Genomic DNA, 13,554 nt, shown 5'->3' with positions numbered 1-13,554 from the left:
CTTTTTGGACAGTTCAAAATGCTTTCTGCAGGTAGTTAGGTGCACGTGCGAATGGCTCCGGCTGCAGCCTCCTCTGTGATTCAGGAAGCGATTAGAGCTGTTTTCAACGGCCAATTTGCAGAAAAAAAAAAGATGAATCTGCCACAAAATATTTGTTTTATATACGCAGCGTCCAGGGCAGCGCACGTGGCAGCCGGTAGAACAAAGAACGACTTCCAGCTGTGAACACAGCGGGTGGGATCATCACGACGACGTTGGTGCTACTGCGTGAAGCAAAGGCATGCTCGTGTCAGTGCACCTTCAGACTCAGAGGAGCTGCTGTGGTCCGAAATGACGCATGCACAGTGGAGGCAGGGCGGACCAATTTTTAGGGGGGACCGTTCAGTCTGCGACACTGACACACTATGCACAGTGCGCTATGTTGTGTGTAAATGCAACACTGCACAAACACAGGGCGGGTCAGTGAGAACAGGGAAGATTATTTTGTCTGTTTGCTGAAATTGTTTTTAGATGTCGGTCTGTGAACATGAGCTCCATTATGTTCCAGACCACCTATAAAGGGAAATGAGTTTGTCTGAAAGAAAATAAATAAAATGAGCAACACACTCATACATGCACTTAAAAACAGGTGCGTGCACACACACACACACACACACACAAAATTACATGCGCACACATACAAACACACATAAACAGTTGCTCGCAAACACTTAGAGGCTCTTGCTCAGTTCAAACACACTGTAAATGAACTTTTTCAGCTTTTTCCGTCAGTTAATCACATTCAGCAACAGATCCAGGTACAGTCAGATTAAATGAAGTCTTTCAGTCTCCAGCTGTCAAAAGTGCAGTTAGAAATGAGTTTTTTTTAACTGCACTTTAAATTCTTTTAAAGTACAAATTAAACATGTTTTTGGCAACACTGAATTTGTTGACTAATGATAGTATTCACTCACCAAGTTCATGTCCAGGCCTCTTCTTTTAACATAACATTTTTTCATTCGTTCTTGACAATAAATACAAACACGAAAAGCAATACAGCAGATATATAATACAGTTGAGCCAACATGTGAAAGTATTGGGGATACAAAAAAATAAATAAATGAGAAAAAATGTTTATAAACTTTTAAATGGAAATACTGAAAGTAATCATGATGACATAATTACTGTTTTCATCTGCAATGCGCACTTAAATTAATAATTTCAACAACTGCATTTTCACAGTGGGCTACATATAATGTTTTCAGTTCTAATAGCTACCACCCTGGGATGGCAAGCACACATTTTTGTGTAGGCCATGGTACACTGAGGCTGGACTGTAAGCATTATTTAGTCCCCTAGAGTGGTACTGATTAAGTCCCAATTGTCTACTGTCTCTTGTACTATAAAGGCTGACATTTTTCTTTCCATTCCAACAAACATCAGCCGTTACCTCCACAAAGCTGTGTAATCATATATGTAAATAAATAAATATATAGTTTACATGAGGTAGTGGGAGAGGAGACTGGGTACATCACCACCAAAATAATGTGCTCATAGAGGTAGGTGTGCTATACTCTTAACATCATACCATCAAAACCTTATACCGGGCCGTGCCTATGCTCAAGTACCCTCTACTTCACACAAAACTTTAGATTCTTTGTCAGAGTCTTTGTAACAATGCTGGAGCTTTAAACCTCCTACCTGAACTACCAAGATGACCATGCCGATGGTTCCCAGCAGGTGCTTGTTGTCATCCAGCCATTCTTCCACTTTCTCAAAGCAGCCCTAAAATAGATGCAAATAGTCAGAAACATTTTCAAGGCGACACAAGAATTATGATACCTCCATTTGTAGGGGTTGTTAAGGTTAGACCTTACTTGTGTGAAGTGCCTTGAGGCAGCTTTGCTGTGATTTGGTGCTATATAAATGAAATAATCCATTTAATGACTTCCTGGGCTCAGCCATCAGAAGTGTATCTGTATGTGGTGAGAGTGTCTCAGCAGTGACATTCATGTTTCTGGGTCCTCTGCCTTTGAGACTGACAGACACCTGGGAAGAGGTTATGGAACCATGAGGTCAATGGACGAATGTCCAAGTCTCTAGGGTCCTGGTGCTACATGTCTCACTGTGAGGTTGTGAGACTTGGACACGAACTGGTGACATAAAGTGACAACTGGGTGTCTCTGGTACCAGGTCTCTTCAGTACCACTGCAATGACTTAGTGTCAAACAAGCAGTTACTTAGGGAGATTAAGATGAGGAGTATCACTTGCATTGTGAGATCAATCTCAATGTTTTTTGCCATGTGGGGAGTTTCTCTGCATGATCCTGCACATAGGCACCAGTGGCTGGAGAATGTTAAGGGGACATCCACCGTTCACCTGTTTTAGAGATTTCAATTTCAATTTCTTTTCATTTATATACCGCCAAATCACGACAAAGTTGCCTCAAGGCGCTTCACACAAGTAAGGTCTAACCTTACCAACCCCCAGAGCAAGCACACAGGCGACAGTAGTAAGGGAAAAGTCCCTCTGAGGAAGAAACCTCAAGCAGACCAGACTCAAAGGGGTGACCCTCTGCTTGGGCCATGCTACAGACACAAATTACAAAACAATTCACAAAATGAATATATAGGAAATGATGCCGGTGCACAGGACAGGAGGTTTTCAGAAACAGACACCATGTGGGGATGTGAGGATGAACCCATTGTGTGCCTGGGTGGTTCCCATCCAAGACCCAAGGTGATTCCATGGTGTCGTGGATGCAGCAGGTCACGGCGCCACAACATGCTCCCAGACTTGACTTGACTTGTTCCCTCAGACTCAAGCAGAAAATTACATTTCACCCATTTGAAATATCGTCTCAGGTGACAGAACGACTACGCATGGCATTAAAACAAGTGATTTATGAACAAGTGATGACGTCTGGAGTTATGGATGACATGGTTAAAAGTGTACAATGGAGCAGCAGCTATATAATACACTTAAGTGTATTCCCCCCTCGGTTAATTCAGAAGCCTGTCACTGGTAAAAGAGACCTAATGGTGGGTTCACTTACAAAGTGCGGCCCCTTTGGGTGCTGAGGCAGCATGTAAGCCTTTAATACACAGTATGCGGTCAAAGCCTTTGGGCAGGATTTGACACAAGCTACTGGAGCTATGCATTCAAAATGAGCCAACTTGATTCACGACTATTCACATTTTTACAATTATATTAAGGTTTAATCCCCAACCCCAGACTGGCAAAGCAGGCTGACAGCAGGTTACACCTCTCAGGGGGGGAATCTACAGCTGAATTTAGGTCATATCATTACATCATTCTAATTTAGTTTTGTCCAACAGCACCATGTGTAGGAGGAGCTCTCTGTCATCTCATTTTTTTCAGAACCAGGACTCATCGTTGGACTGTCTGTCACTCTGGACAGCTGTCTATTGTTTGCGCTGTTTGTCTCTTTCTTCTATCTTTAGTCTGGTTGCACCATTAAAGCGGTTCATGGCTCTTCTTAGTGGAGTTATAAAACTCGGATTCAGGTCTTCATCTTCCTGAAGAATCAAGACTATACTCCTCATTTTTCTTCGTTGTTTGTTCAGTGTTTGGGTAACACTTTACTTGAAGGTATCGTCATAATAGTGACATAACACTGTCATAACTGTTACATGACACATTCATGAACGTCTCATAAACATAATGTCAATGCCATAAAGATTTATGACTGCTGTCATTAAGTCTCATTCTGTTTTTTTGTAATAACAAGATTACATTTTTTGGGTTGTCTTGATTATGACAACTTGATATGAATCAAATCGACATGACCAGAAGTTGTGGCCTTTTTGGTCTCCAGTTGTACGCCAAGTTGTTTTATTTATAATATTCACAATTCTCACTAATTACAATTCTGAATTTTTCTCATCCTATTAAAAAAAGAAATCGGATCTGCATCTGTGTCGAGTGTTTCCGTCAAAAGACTCACACATTTCACGCACACACACACGCACACACACACACACACACACACACACACACACACACACACACACACACACACACACACACACACACACACACACACACACACACACACACACACACACACACACACACACACACACACACACACACACACACACACACACACACACAGTGAGCCACTTGGAGATAAGATGACTTCAATGATCACCAGAGAAACAATAACATCGGCCTCTATTGTCCACCTGTAGGATTGTGTCCTGTTATCAGCAGGATCACACTCACTCTGGAGTTCCTCCTGAGGTTTCATATTTTCTTCTCCATTTCCACTTTTCTAGTTTGAGTTTTTTTTCTCCCACATCGGATATAAAGGTCTTTGAGAGAGAGCCTGTTGTGTGCTGCACAGATTTTAAAGCCCCCTGAGATCTGGATTTCTGATTTGGGGATGTGTTCATTAATTTGAGTGGGAGATTGGAAGACATTCTGCTGCATGGCTGTGGGAGGGAGAAGATCTGGTGTGATGCATGATGGAAAACGTGAGCAGAATTTAGCACAAAGGGGAGGAAATTTTCCTTCCCAAAAAACAAACAACAACAATCAATTTTGATGTGCCTTATGAATCCCGTGCAAATATAAGTGCAAATATTTAACATAGACACAAAAAATAAGCTATTATTATTATTTAAGGTGCACTACATTCAAACATATCTTCAACAATGATGCTGAAAGATGTAGCTAGTCTCTAAATCTAGATTTCAAAGTATCACATATATAAGAAGTCACGTTCACCAACAACAAAATATCTGAACTTATTTTTTATAAAATTAGCCATTTCCTTTGGGGCCGGAAACTTGACCTTGACTGTTGACCGATCTACACCTACTGAGTCTGATGAATATCAGATTAGGCATTATGATAATATCTTGCTAATATACATACAAACATAGTTAAATAGAGACCAAAGTGACTATAAGAGTGTACGCTTCTGGCAGCACTGCTACAAAACACATTTACATTTTATATGAGAGAAAGTCCAACTCACCCTGTTCCAGAACATGTTTGTGGCATTATGCCCACAGTTCTGGTAATGCTCCTGGCAGCAGCGGTCCGGAACAATCTTCTCCTTCAGGGCCTCATGCCAATCAGTGTACGCTATCACACCACAGCACTTCCACTGTTCACACAAATGAGACGCAGAATGACTTCATGTTTTATCTGTCAGACAACATCGGTCCAACATCAAACGTGTCTTTTTTTTGGTGATGAACTGATTGGATTAGTGCATGTAAACACACGGTTGACAACAGGGTCTTCAGGATGTGCAGTCTACACTGGAGCTTTTGAACCGCAGAACATGTTTGTGTGATATGAGGCATTTTGTTGAGGGGTAGAGGAGTTGGAAATGCATCAGGGTTGGGTTGAGAACTGGGCAAGGTCTGAATTCAGTGACTGATCTGGCTTCTGTGAAATCACCAGTTCAGCTGGGACTCTGGTCCTTTTGGCCATCTGTCACTGTGAATATTGGACTATATATATAGGTCCAACTGGGTGGAGCTTGTAGGACTGAGCAGTGACTTAGAGGGCAAGTGTTCCCAGAGACTCTGGTGGACATCTGTAATGGTCACGACGTAGAATGAAGCAAAACAGAAACTAGAGCACCACGTTCACACTCTAAAAAAATGAGCCGCTGTCTCAAGGAGAAAAAGCGATGTAACAATTTGCATAGATTTTTTTTTAAGTTATTTCAACTCAGTTATTTCAACTTAACTAGAGATGTCTTGTGGCATTAACTCAGTTGAAAGCTGAAATAACTGAGTTGAAATAACTTTAAAAAATCTATGCAAATTGTTACATCAGTTTTAGAGTGGATAGAACGCAAACCTCCGCCAACACAATTTCCAACACTAATTTCCAAATTTTCAAGGTCAAAGTCCTGTTAGAAGTGACTTTTCATAAGCTAAAATTAGAGGTTGTTGTAAAAGGATGTATTTAGTTCATGCACCTGAATCAAAGTTGTCTTGTCAGTTTTTTTCCCCCAAACTTTTTCAGTTTCTGAATTCTTTTTAAAGATAATTTTCACAGATTTGTTTTCTCTGCTGTGCACAATTTGTCATTGCTTTTTGGCACTTGGTTTCCAACTGATAACTGGAAGACACAAACAGGTACAAAATTGGAACCTCCATCCAATTTTGGTGGTGTAGGTAAATGCATAACAGAAAAATAAGAGTGATTGAGGCACTTTTGATTGAGATACAATGCAAAACGTACACCAAATGAGCTTTCAATATTAAATTCAAATGTCCACAAAATCCACAGTCCCGATCAGATCCGGATCAAACTTTGTCAGGCGATAGTAAGTGCCAGTCTGCACCTCACTTTCAAACATGAGAGCAATTGGGCCATGTTTGATTAAGATATAATGTAAGTTATATATTAAATGAGCTTTCAATATTAAATTCAAATGTCCACAAAATCCACAATCTGGATCAGATTCAGATCAAACTTGGTCAGTCAATAGTCTGCCATCCTACATATTACTCTCAAATATGAACGAACTTTTTTGACAGAGTTATGAATTTTTGAAAATTCCGTCAGTGTTAAAGGTAAGGATTTTTCCAATTTTGCACGATTTTCCCTGACTTTGACCTTGAAAATTGAACCAGTTCTTGCCTATAAGAATATGAATTTTCAGTAAAAATGTCATAATGATATATGAAAAATTGCGGGCTCCAGGCTGTTCACAAACAAACAGACAAAGAAACAAACAGGGGTGAGACAACAAGAGTCCAAAGATAAATGACAACAGGATGAATCAGAGAAAATGATGCAGGTGCATAAGTAAATAAATCTGTGTGGTTGAAGTGAACTGTTGGAGTGATGTGCTTTCAACTTCATTTTTCTCACATTAATTAACATTTCAAGTGGAAAAAAAATCCACTCTAAATCCATTTGATTCCCAAAATCTTCTTTATTGGAACACATATTGTAATTAGTGGAAGATTTGTCAGACTCTGATAATAGACAACAAGCATATTTTTCCATTTTGATTATGAACACCAGGAATATCTGAGTAAAACTCCACATTCGTGGTTCATTTCCACAAACATGTTACGCGGCATCCTATTCAATATGACTGAGGTGTCATGGTGCTTCCTACCTCGGCCTGGATGATGTTCCAGGCATTTCTCAGTCCTAAATTGTTGTCTGTGTTGTAGAGCGCCAGCCCATCTTTCAGATCTTGCTTTGCATTCTCGCTCACCTGGGGGATGAAGAAGACGACAGCGACCGTGATTACACATGGGTGGTTCGATTGCTCAGTGAGACGTGTGAGTGCAGTCGTGGCATTGACTCTGCTTTGATATCACACTGGACAGTTTAAGTGTTTATGATGGTGCATTCACACAGCCTTACTCTTTTCAAACTGTCAACAGCTTCATAACAAAGCGTTTGATAATAACGGCGCAGTTGATTGTGTCTACTGAAGCAGCACGGCAGGCTTTTTAGGTTTTTCAATTGCGCCTTACAGATCTCAGTTTTGGTAAACAGCCTAATGATAATGGCAAGTGATGGTTAAGAAGAGCGACTATAAAATAGAGAAAATACCAGTGGAAAAAAATGCATGGATCACACGCTTGCATTTTTTTTTCTTGCCGTATAAAAGCATCAGTTCTTCTCAGTTGAATTTATGAATGATGTTGCAGCTCTGACATTGAGCACATGCCGCTTCATTCCACACGCAACTTGAACACGCCTCTCAGCGAAGCAAGCAAATCATTTTCCCCTCGACTGAACTCCAACATTGTAATTAGGGTTGTCCATGTCTGATGGAGATTAATATCTCAACTGGATGTATCGATGAGACACAGAATCCGAGCTTTAGTTTCCTGGCGGTTCACCGTACCTGTGGGAATTTGCTAACTGCCAACACATGCTGACAGCTGCTTCAGATATTGGTAATTATTACTTGAAAAATGACTGCTTTTGTCAGAACTGCGCTGCACGTCTTCACGGGCAAGACAAACTACATCACGACAAGAGGAACGTGTTTCCTTCAAAACTTTGCATGCATCCAGGAAGGAAGAATAAATTGAACTTTAATGCCATTTCTGCACAGCTTGGTTAAGACCTGTGCTGTGCACGTGACCCATAACGCAGATTATGCCTTAAATAAAGTGGCTCAGCAAATTATTGATGTGCAGAAAAAGCCTTAAACCTTTGGTTTCTGAGCTGAAAGGTGTAAAAAAATGTATTTGCTGAATTAAACATAAAAGTCAAAGTGATTTTCATTTTTTAAAAGAGAGTAATTAAGTTTCCTTAGAAATGAAGTGCTTTAGTAATCATTAATCATGCAAAACTCATTTAGGAACATCTTCTAAATCCTTGGAAATAAGATTCGGATCATTTCAAATCACAGTTTTTTTGTTCTTGCAGATGCAAAGAAGAATGTGTGTGTGTGTATTTCACCCCGGGCTGCGGGCTGCACTGTATCTGTCCTTGTGCAGGGAAATGAGAAGAAGAGCAGCAGCAACATCATCAATCTCTGACTCTTCCTCTGTTTCTATCCTTTATCTTCTCTCCATCTAGGGCTGTGTGATGCTGGATTGCTCATTACTGACTCCTCGCTGTAATAGTCACTAGAGAACGGCCCCTTACTACAATAAAAATCATCGTCCGAGTCTCTGCACATCTTTTGTTTCATGTGCGGAAGTCTTTGTTGCAGCCTGAAATGAAGCTTAATGATCCAGAGTTACTCTAAGTCCTGGTAAGGTCTTTCCACAAGACATCAGTGCAATATCTGACAAAGCCCTGAGACACAGCTCATAATTCTTATTACACAGATAAGCTTGCGGTTTCCTCTGGGCTGACCGAAGCCACGTTCAGCAATATAGGACAGCACATTCATCAAAGAAATCTGGAGAGTGCTGCTCGGCCTGCTGGGACGCCACACAGACGAGGGAGAATGTGTTCTGATATACATGTTGACAGAGCAGACGAAGACTCGGATTTACATCCGGGTGGTTGTTTGAGTCACTGCAACTTGTTTGATGGATAAAAGTTGTGGAAATTGTGCATAGTGCAACTTTTGTCTGTTGCTCCACCTCCTACAGCATCATAGTGAAGTGAAGCCAAGAAGGGCTTTCTTAAAAAGAAGATGTGAAATTTGATTTCTGTGTAGGCTCTCAGTTGTCCAGGTGGGTTCCAAAGTAGAGAAGCTTGAATCTTCAACTGGACTGGGTTGCTTGACATGAGGACGTTTCGTTTCAAATCGCAGAAGCTTCCTCAGCTAAAATTCTTGCTCTGGTGGTCTGACTTCTGTCTTGACTCTTGTAGAGAAGAATAAAGTAAAGAAGAATAAAATAAATTATTCTTCTCTACAAGAGTCAAGACAGAAGTCAGACCACCAGAGCAAGAATTTTAGCTGAGGAAGCTTCTGCGATTTGAAGCGAAACGTCCTCACGTCAAGCAACCCAGTCCAGTTGAAGATTCAAGCTTCTCTACTATGTGAAATTTGAGTTAGTTTGCCAGAAGGTGCATGAGAGATGCGAGTCTGGATTTGACCTATTTGGTTGTTTAAAAATCCTTCTCTGCTGGAGATGCAGCCGTTAAAAGTTATACTGTGCTCAGTTTCTCCAGTCACAGCCACAGACTCCTGTCACTTCTTCAGTGTTGTCTTGGGTGTGTTGGTGGCTTTTCTCACTCATTTTCGTCTTGTACGCTCACTCAGTTTTTGAGAACTGCCTCCTCCAGACAGGTTTACTGTAACGTTTGTATTTCTTAAAAGATTGATGGAAATGAATTCAAGACATATTTGATGACTTGGAAATGTTCATGTATTCACCTACTGACTTGTCTAAAGATAACTGGCTGTAAAAGTGATGATTTATTGTCAATTCTTCAAAGGATGCCAATCATTCTGTCGAACATACATTTTTATGTCAGGATTTGTTTTTTCACTTTTTTCACTTGCTTTGTTCTTGTTGCCAAATAAATCTGGACATTTTGAAAAATATTTTGATTAAACAAAACTGCTGTGTTTGCATTTACATCTGACCATATATTAAAATGTGTACATAAAATATAGGGGTACCATCAATTTTGTCCACGTGTTTAAAACCCTCTGGGGTCCGAGGGCATTTTTTGGACAGTTCACTCGACTTTGTTATTTTGAGATGGTAAACAGTGCTTTACGTCAAGAAAGCGACAGAGTTATCCAGTAGAATCAGAATCAGAAGAAGTTTATTGCCATTGCCAATGAACAGGATTCACAGACTAGGAATTTGCTTTGATATAATGGTGCAACATTAAGCAGAAAGCAATATAAAATGCTAAGATAAAATAAAATATAAAATATGTGCTAAAATAAGATAAAATATAAGATAAAATATGAAATATGAAAGGCTGTGTGCAACAGAAAAACAGAACAACAGTGCAGTGGGAGGAGTGCAATTAAAAACCAAAGTACATTTGTCTGAGGAGTGCAATTAAAAACCAAAGTACATTTGTCTGTGTGTGTAACATTCACATGCAAACTAGTGGAGCAATCCTGATAGTTACACACACTTTGTTTGAGCACGTGAGATTGTCATCAGAGGCTCTCCCTCTGCTCCATCTGCTTTCACTTTCGCTGTGCATAATGGTGCAGAGCACACTGGAATAGTATGTACTCATTGGAGCACCCAGGGTCTATTCAAACGGGCCAACTAGTAACATATCACTCCTGAAAACGATCTTTGGTTTATCACGTGAGGTAAATCTGCACTACGATTGGATTTTAGAAAACCATGTGACGGTGAACCAATTCCGATTGGACACTCACATTGCGCATGTCATCACACAGCTTCTATGAGGAGTACAAAGATGGCCAATGGCTGGCTCGAAAGTCCGCAGTTAACTTTTCAGCAAAGAAAAAAGTTTCTATCTCATATCATTAAAAAGTTATTTATAATTTAGTAAAGCTTGGTCTTAGCCGTCCTATATGACGGCGTCGGCCCCAGAGGATTAAAGCAAAACAAGCTTCCCATTCAACCTCAGTCTTAATTAATATGTCAGAGTCTTTAGGAATGCCACCCCATCAGTTTATTTTAAATTAATTTTGGTGATTAATGTTCATAATGATTTCAGAAATTCAGTCAGAAATATTTGCAAACAGATTACCACAAAAATCCTGGATGGCAAAACCCCATCTGGAAATCCCTGCTGTTAGCTTAGGACACAATGGGAAAAAAAAGGTTCAAATCACGTTAAAAGCACAAGATGTAGCATAAACATTCACACTGAGGTACACTTCAATTTTTTTTCCCCCAAAGAACCAAGTGGAAATCCAAGATGGCTGTCATTTTTCAAAATGGTCAACAAATTTCTAAAAGTCTATCCCCCATATCTCTAAAGATTACTGATGAATTTGAGTGAATATTGGGTATGTTAATCTTTTTTGAACTCTTTAACCTGCTTGTTCCATTAATTATCCATCAAGAGACCTTTTGAATCTCTCAAATTATTAGATTGTGCAAATATTAATATGACTTAGCACTTTTTCATCTTAAATTAACATTTGATTTTCTCAAGCATGACAGGTACAAACATTTTACGTGCAGAAATATACTACATTAATAGTTGGCATTAAAACAAGGCAAGACATATAAAGGATCCATTCTCATTTTAACATGAAAAATTTAATTCATTGTTACAATATAAAATACAATAAATTTAGTGGACAAAAACTTGTGATACACATTTCAACTTATGTCATTTGGACAATTTCACTGTTCAATCACAGATTTAAAGGGTAACATCTGTTTCAGAACACTTAAATTTAAAATGTAATAATTCAAATACGCCGTTTCATTCGTGAGATATGTCAAATTTGGATTTTTGCTATTGATACAGGCAGCCATCTTGAAAAAAATGGTGGCCATCTTTAATTTTTGATTGGCTCATCAGCTAATTTTGAAGAGTAGCAGAATATGAATGTTCTTGCCAAGTTCATTCATTCATTTTCTAGTCCCGCTTACTCCAATTAAGAGTCACTGGGGAGTGGGAGCCTATCCCAGCAGTCACTGGGCAAGAGGCGGGGTCCACCCTGGACAAGTTGCCAGTCTATCCAGGGTGGACAAGCTGCCAGTCTATTGCAGCTTTGCCACGTTTCCTCCTTGTATCATCATTTGAACAATTTTCCTCAAGATCAGCGTTTAGCTGCTCTTCTATGTTGTCATGCATTCTGTTCCATGTGGAAAAGGGGCTCCCAACACCCCATCATTTTTAATTAGACTGTCAGTCTAAGTAAAAATGCCGCCAACGGGGAGTCATAGACACTCATCTGCTTCACACTATGGAATCCGGGGATAAGCAGTGGCACCAAAGGGCCTATATGGGAGTTATTTGTCTTCTATCACTTACTCTAATGCTGGAAGCGGCTTTGTTTTAGAGCAACCAAAATCTCCTAAAGACTTGTTTCATTTGATCTTATCAGACTCACTAATGACAGCACAGAGACTTCTCGTGTACCAGCATGCGATCACTAAGCAGACATGAAGCACCTGAGCTAATTACCTTAATGCACAGCTAATTTGAAGATGAAAGCTCCAATTTTCAAAGACAAGAACAATCTGCCAGACTTGCCGTTGTAATGGAAAGGCAATTTTTCTGTGAGGTCATGTCTGTGCCGTGGGAGATGGGAAAAATTATATATGTATAAACGGGGTATAGCGCAAAATCTATCGAGTTACAAGCTCAGTGACATTTTTCTTTTGTCTTTTATATTAGTTTTGTATCTGAGGACAACTTGTGTCTCACAAGCTGCTTTGGGGAACTGAGCAGCACATTTACATATCCAAAAGAGAAAAATATTAATTTCTTATAGTGGCTGCTGTAATGATTTAAAAATATTCACATGTTGTAGATGCATGAGTTTTAGTCACTGTTGCCAAACTCTTACTTTCAAATTATTTTACAAAGTTTCATTCAGAATGAATCAGATGTTTCTGCAACACAAAAAAGTTGTGAATAAAAACCTGTGGGTGGTTCAGTAAACACAACGTGACAGAGAAAAAGATTAGTAATGCTGCATTTACACATAACAATGACAAGTCACAAATGCCAAGAAGTATACATTCTTGGCTGCTGATCACGAATGTGATGATTCGGGGCAGAGGCGTCAGGTGTCCTCAGGAACTGCTGCAACCTGTTACCACGTGTTACAATTAATGGCACGTGTTGCTGGCAAATTATCAGGAACCACTGTGCATGGTCAAGAATAATAACAGCACATTACGTTCTGTCACGTTGTGAATGAAGCGAACTGTCTCCACACACACACACACACACCCATCCATCCATATTCATCCATCAGCTGCTGAACAATTCCAATCGCTCCAGTTTGCTCCTCAAAATCCACAGCAGAAGAACTTTGTGATTGCATGCTTATTGGGCTCTGTGCCATAGAGTGGCACAGAGAGGAGGAGGAGGAGATGGAGAAAGCCAGATTTGTGGCTCCACACGACTCATCACGCATGTTTTCCCACACATCAGGCACATGCAGCAGCAGGTGGAACACCTGCAGGAGAGCGCTGATGAGCACTGGAACAAGACTTTAAGCCGACTTGGTGTCACCG

The 13,554-nt window shown here is 40.0% G+C and overlaps 1 protein-coding gene across 3 annotated transcripts in view; it reads right to left on the bottom strand.

The window, feature by feature from the left end:
• The window catches only part of tspan9a (tetraspanin 9a), a 782,740-nt gene that overhangs the window by 41,115 nt on the left and 728,071 nt on the right, over nucleotides 1-13,554 (bottom strand). For all 3 annotated transcript variants that reach the window (XM_034177075.1, XM_034177076.1, XM_034177074.1), the window contains 3 exons: nucleotides 7,101-7,202; nucleotides 4,986-5,117; nucleotides 1,681-1,764 (listed from right to left, as the gene is read on the bottom strand). In XM_034177075.1, coding sequence (XP_034032966.1) covers nucleotides 1,681-1,764; nucleotides 4,986-5,117; nucleotides 7,101-7,202 — 318 coding nt within the window. The remainder of the gene's footprint in view (nucleotides 1-1,680; nucleotides 1,765-4,985; nucleotides 5,118-7,100; nucleotides 7,203-13,554) is intronic.

Source organism: Thalassophryne amazonica, chromosome 8 (genome assembly GCF_902500255.1).
Source record: "Thalassophryne amazonica chromosome 8, fThaAma1.1, whole genome shotgun sequence".
Classification (NCBI taxonomy): domain Eukaryota; kingdom Metazoa; phylum Chordata; class Actinopteri; order Batrachoidiformes; family Batrachoididae; genus Thalassophryne; species Thalassophryne amazonica.
Note: the sequence above shows the minus strand (reverse complement) of the source record. Positions and strands in the feature narration are given on the sequence as shown.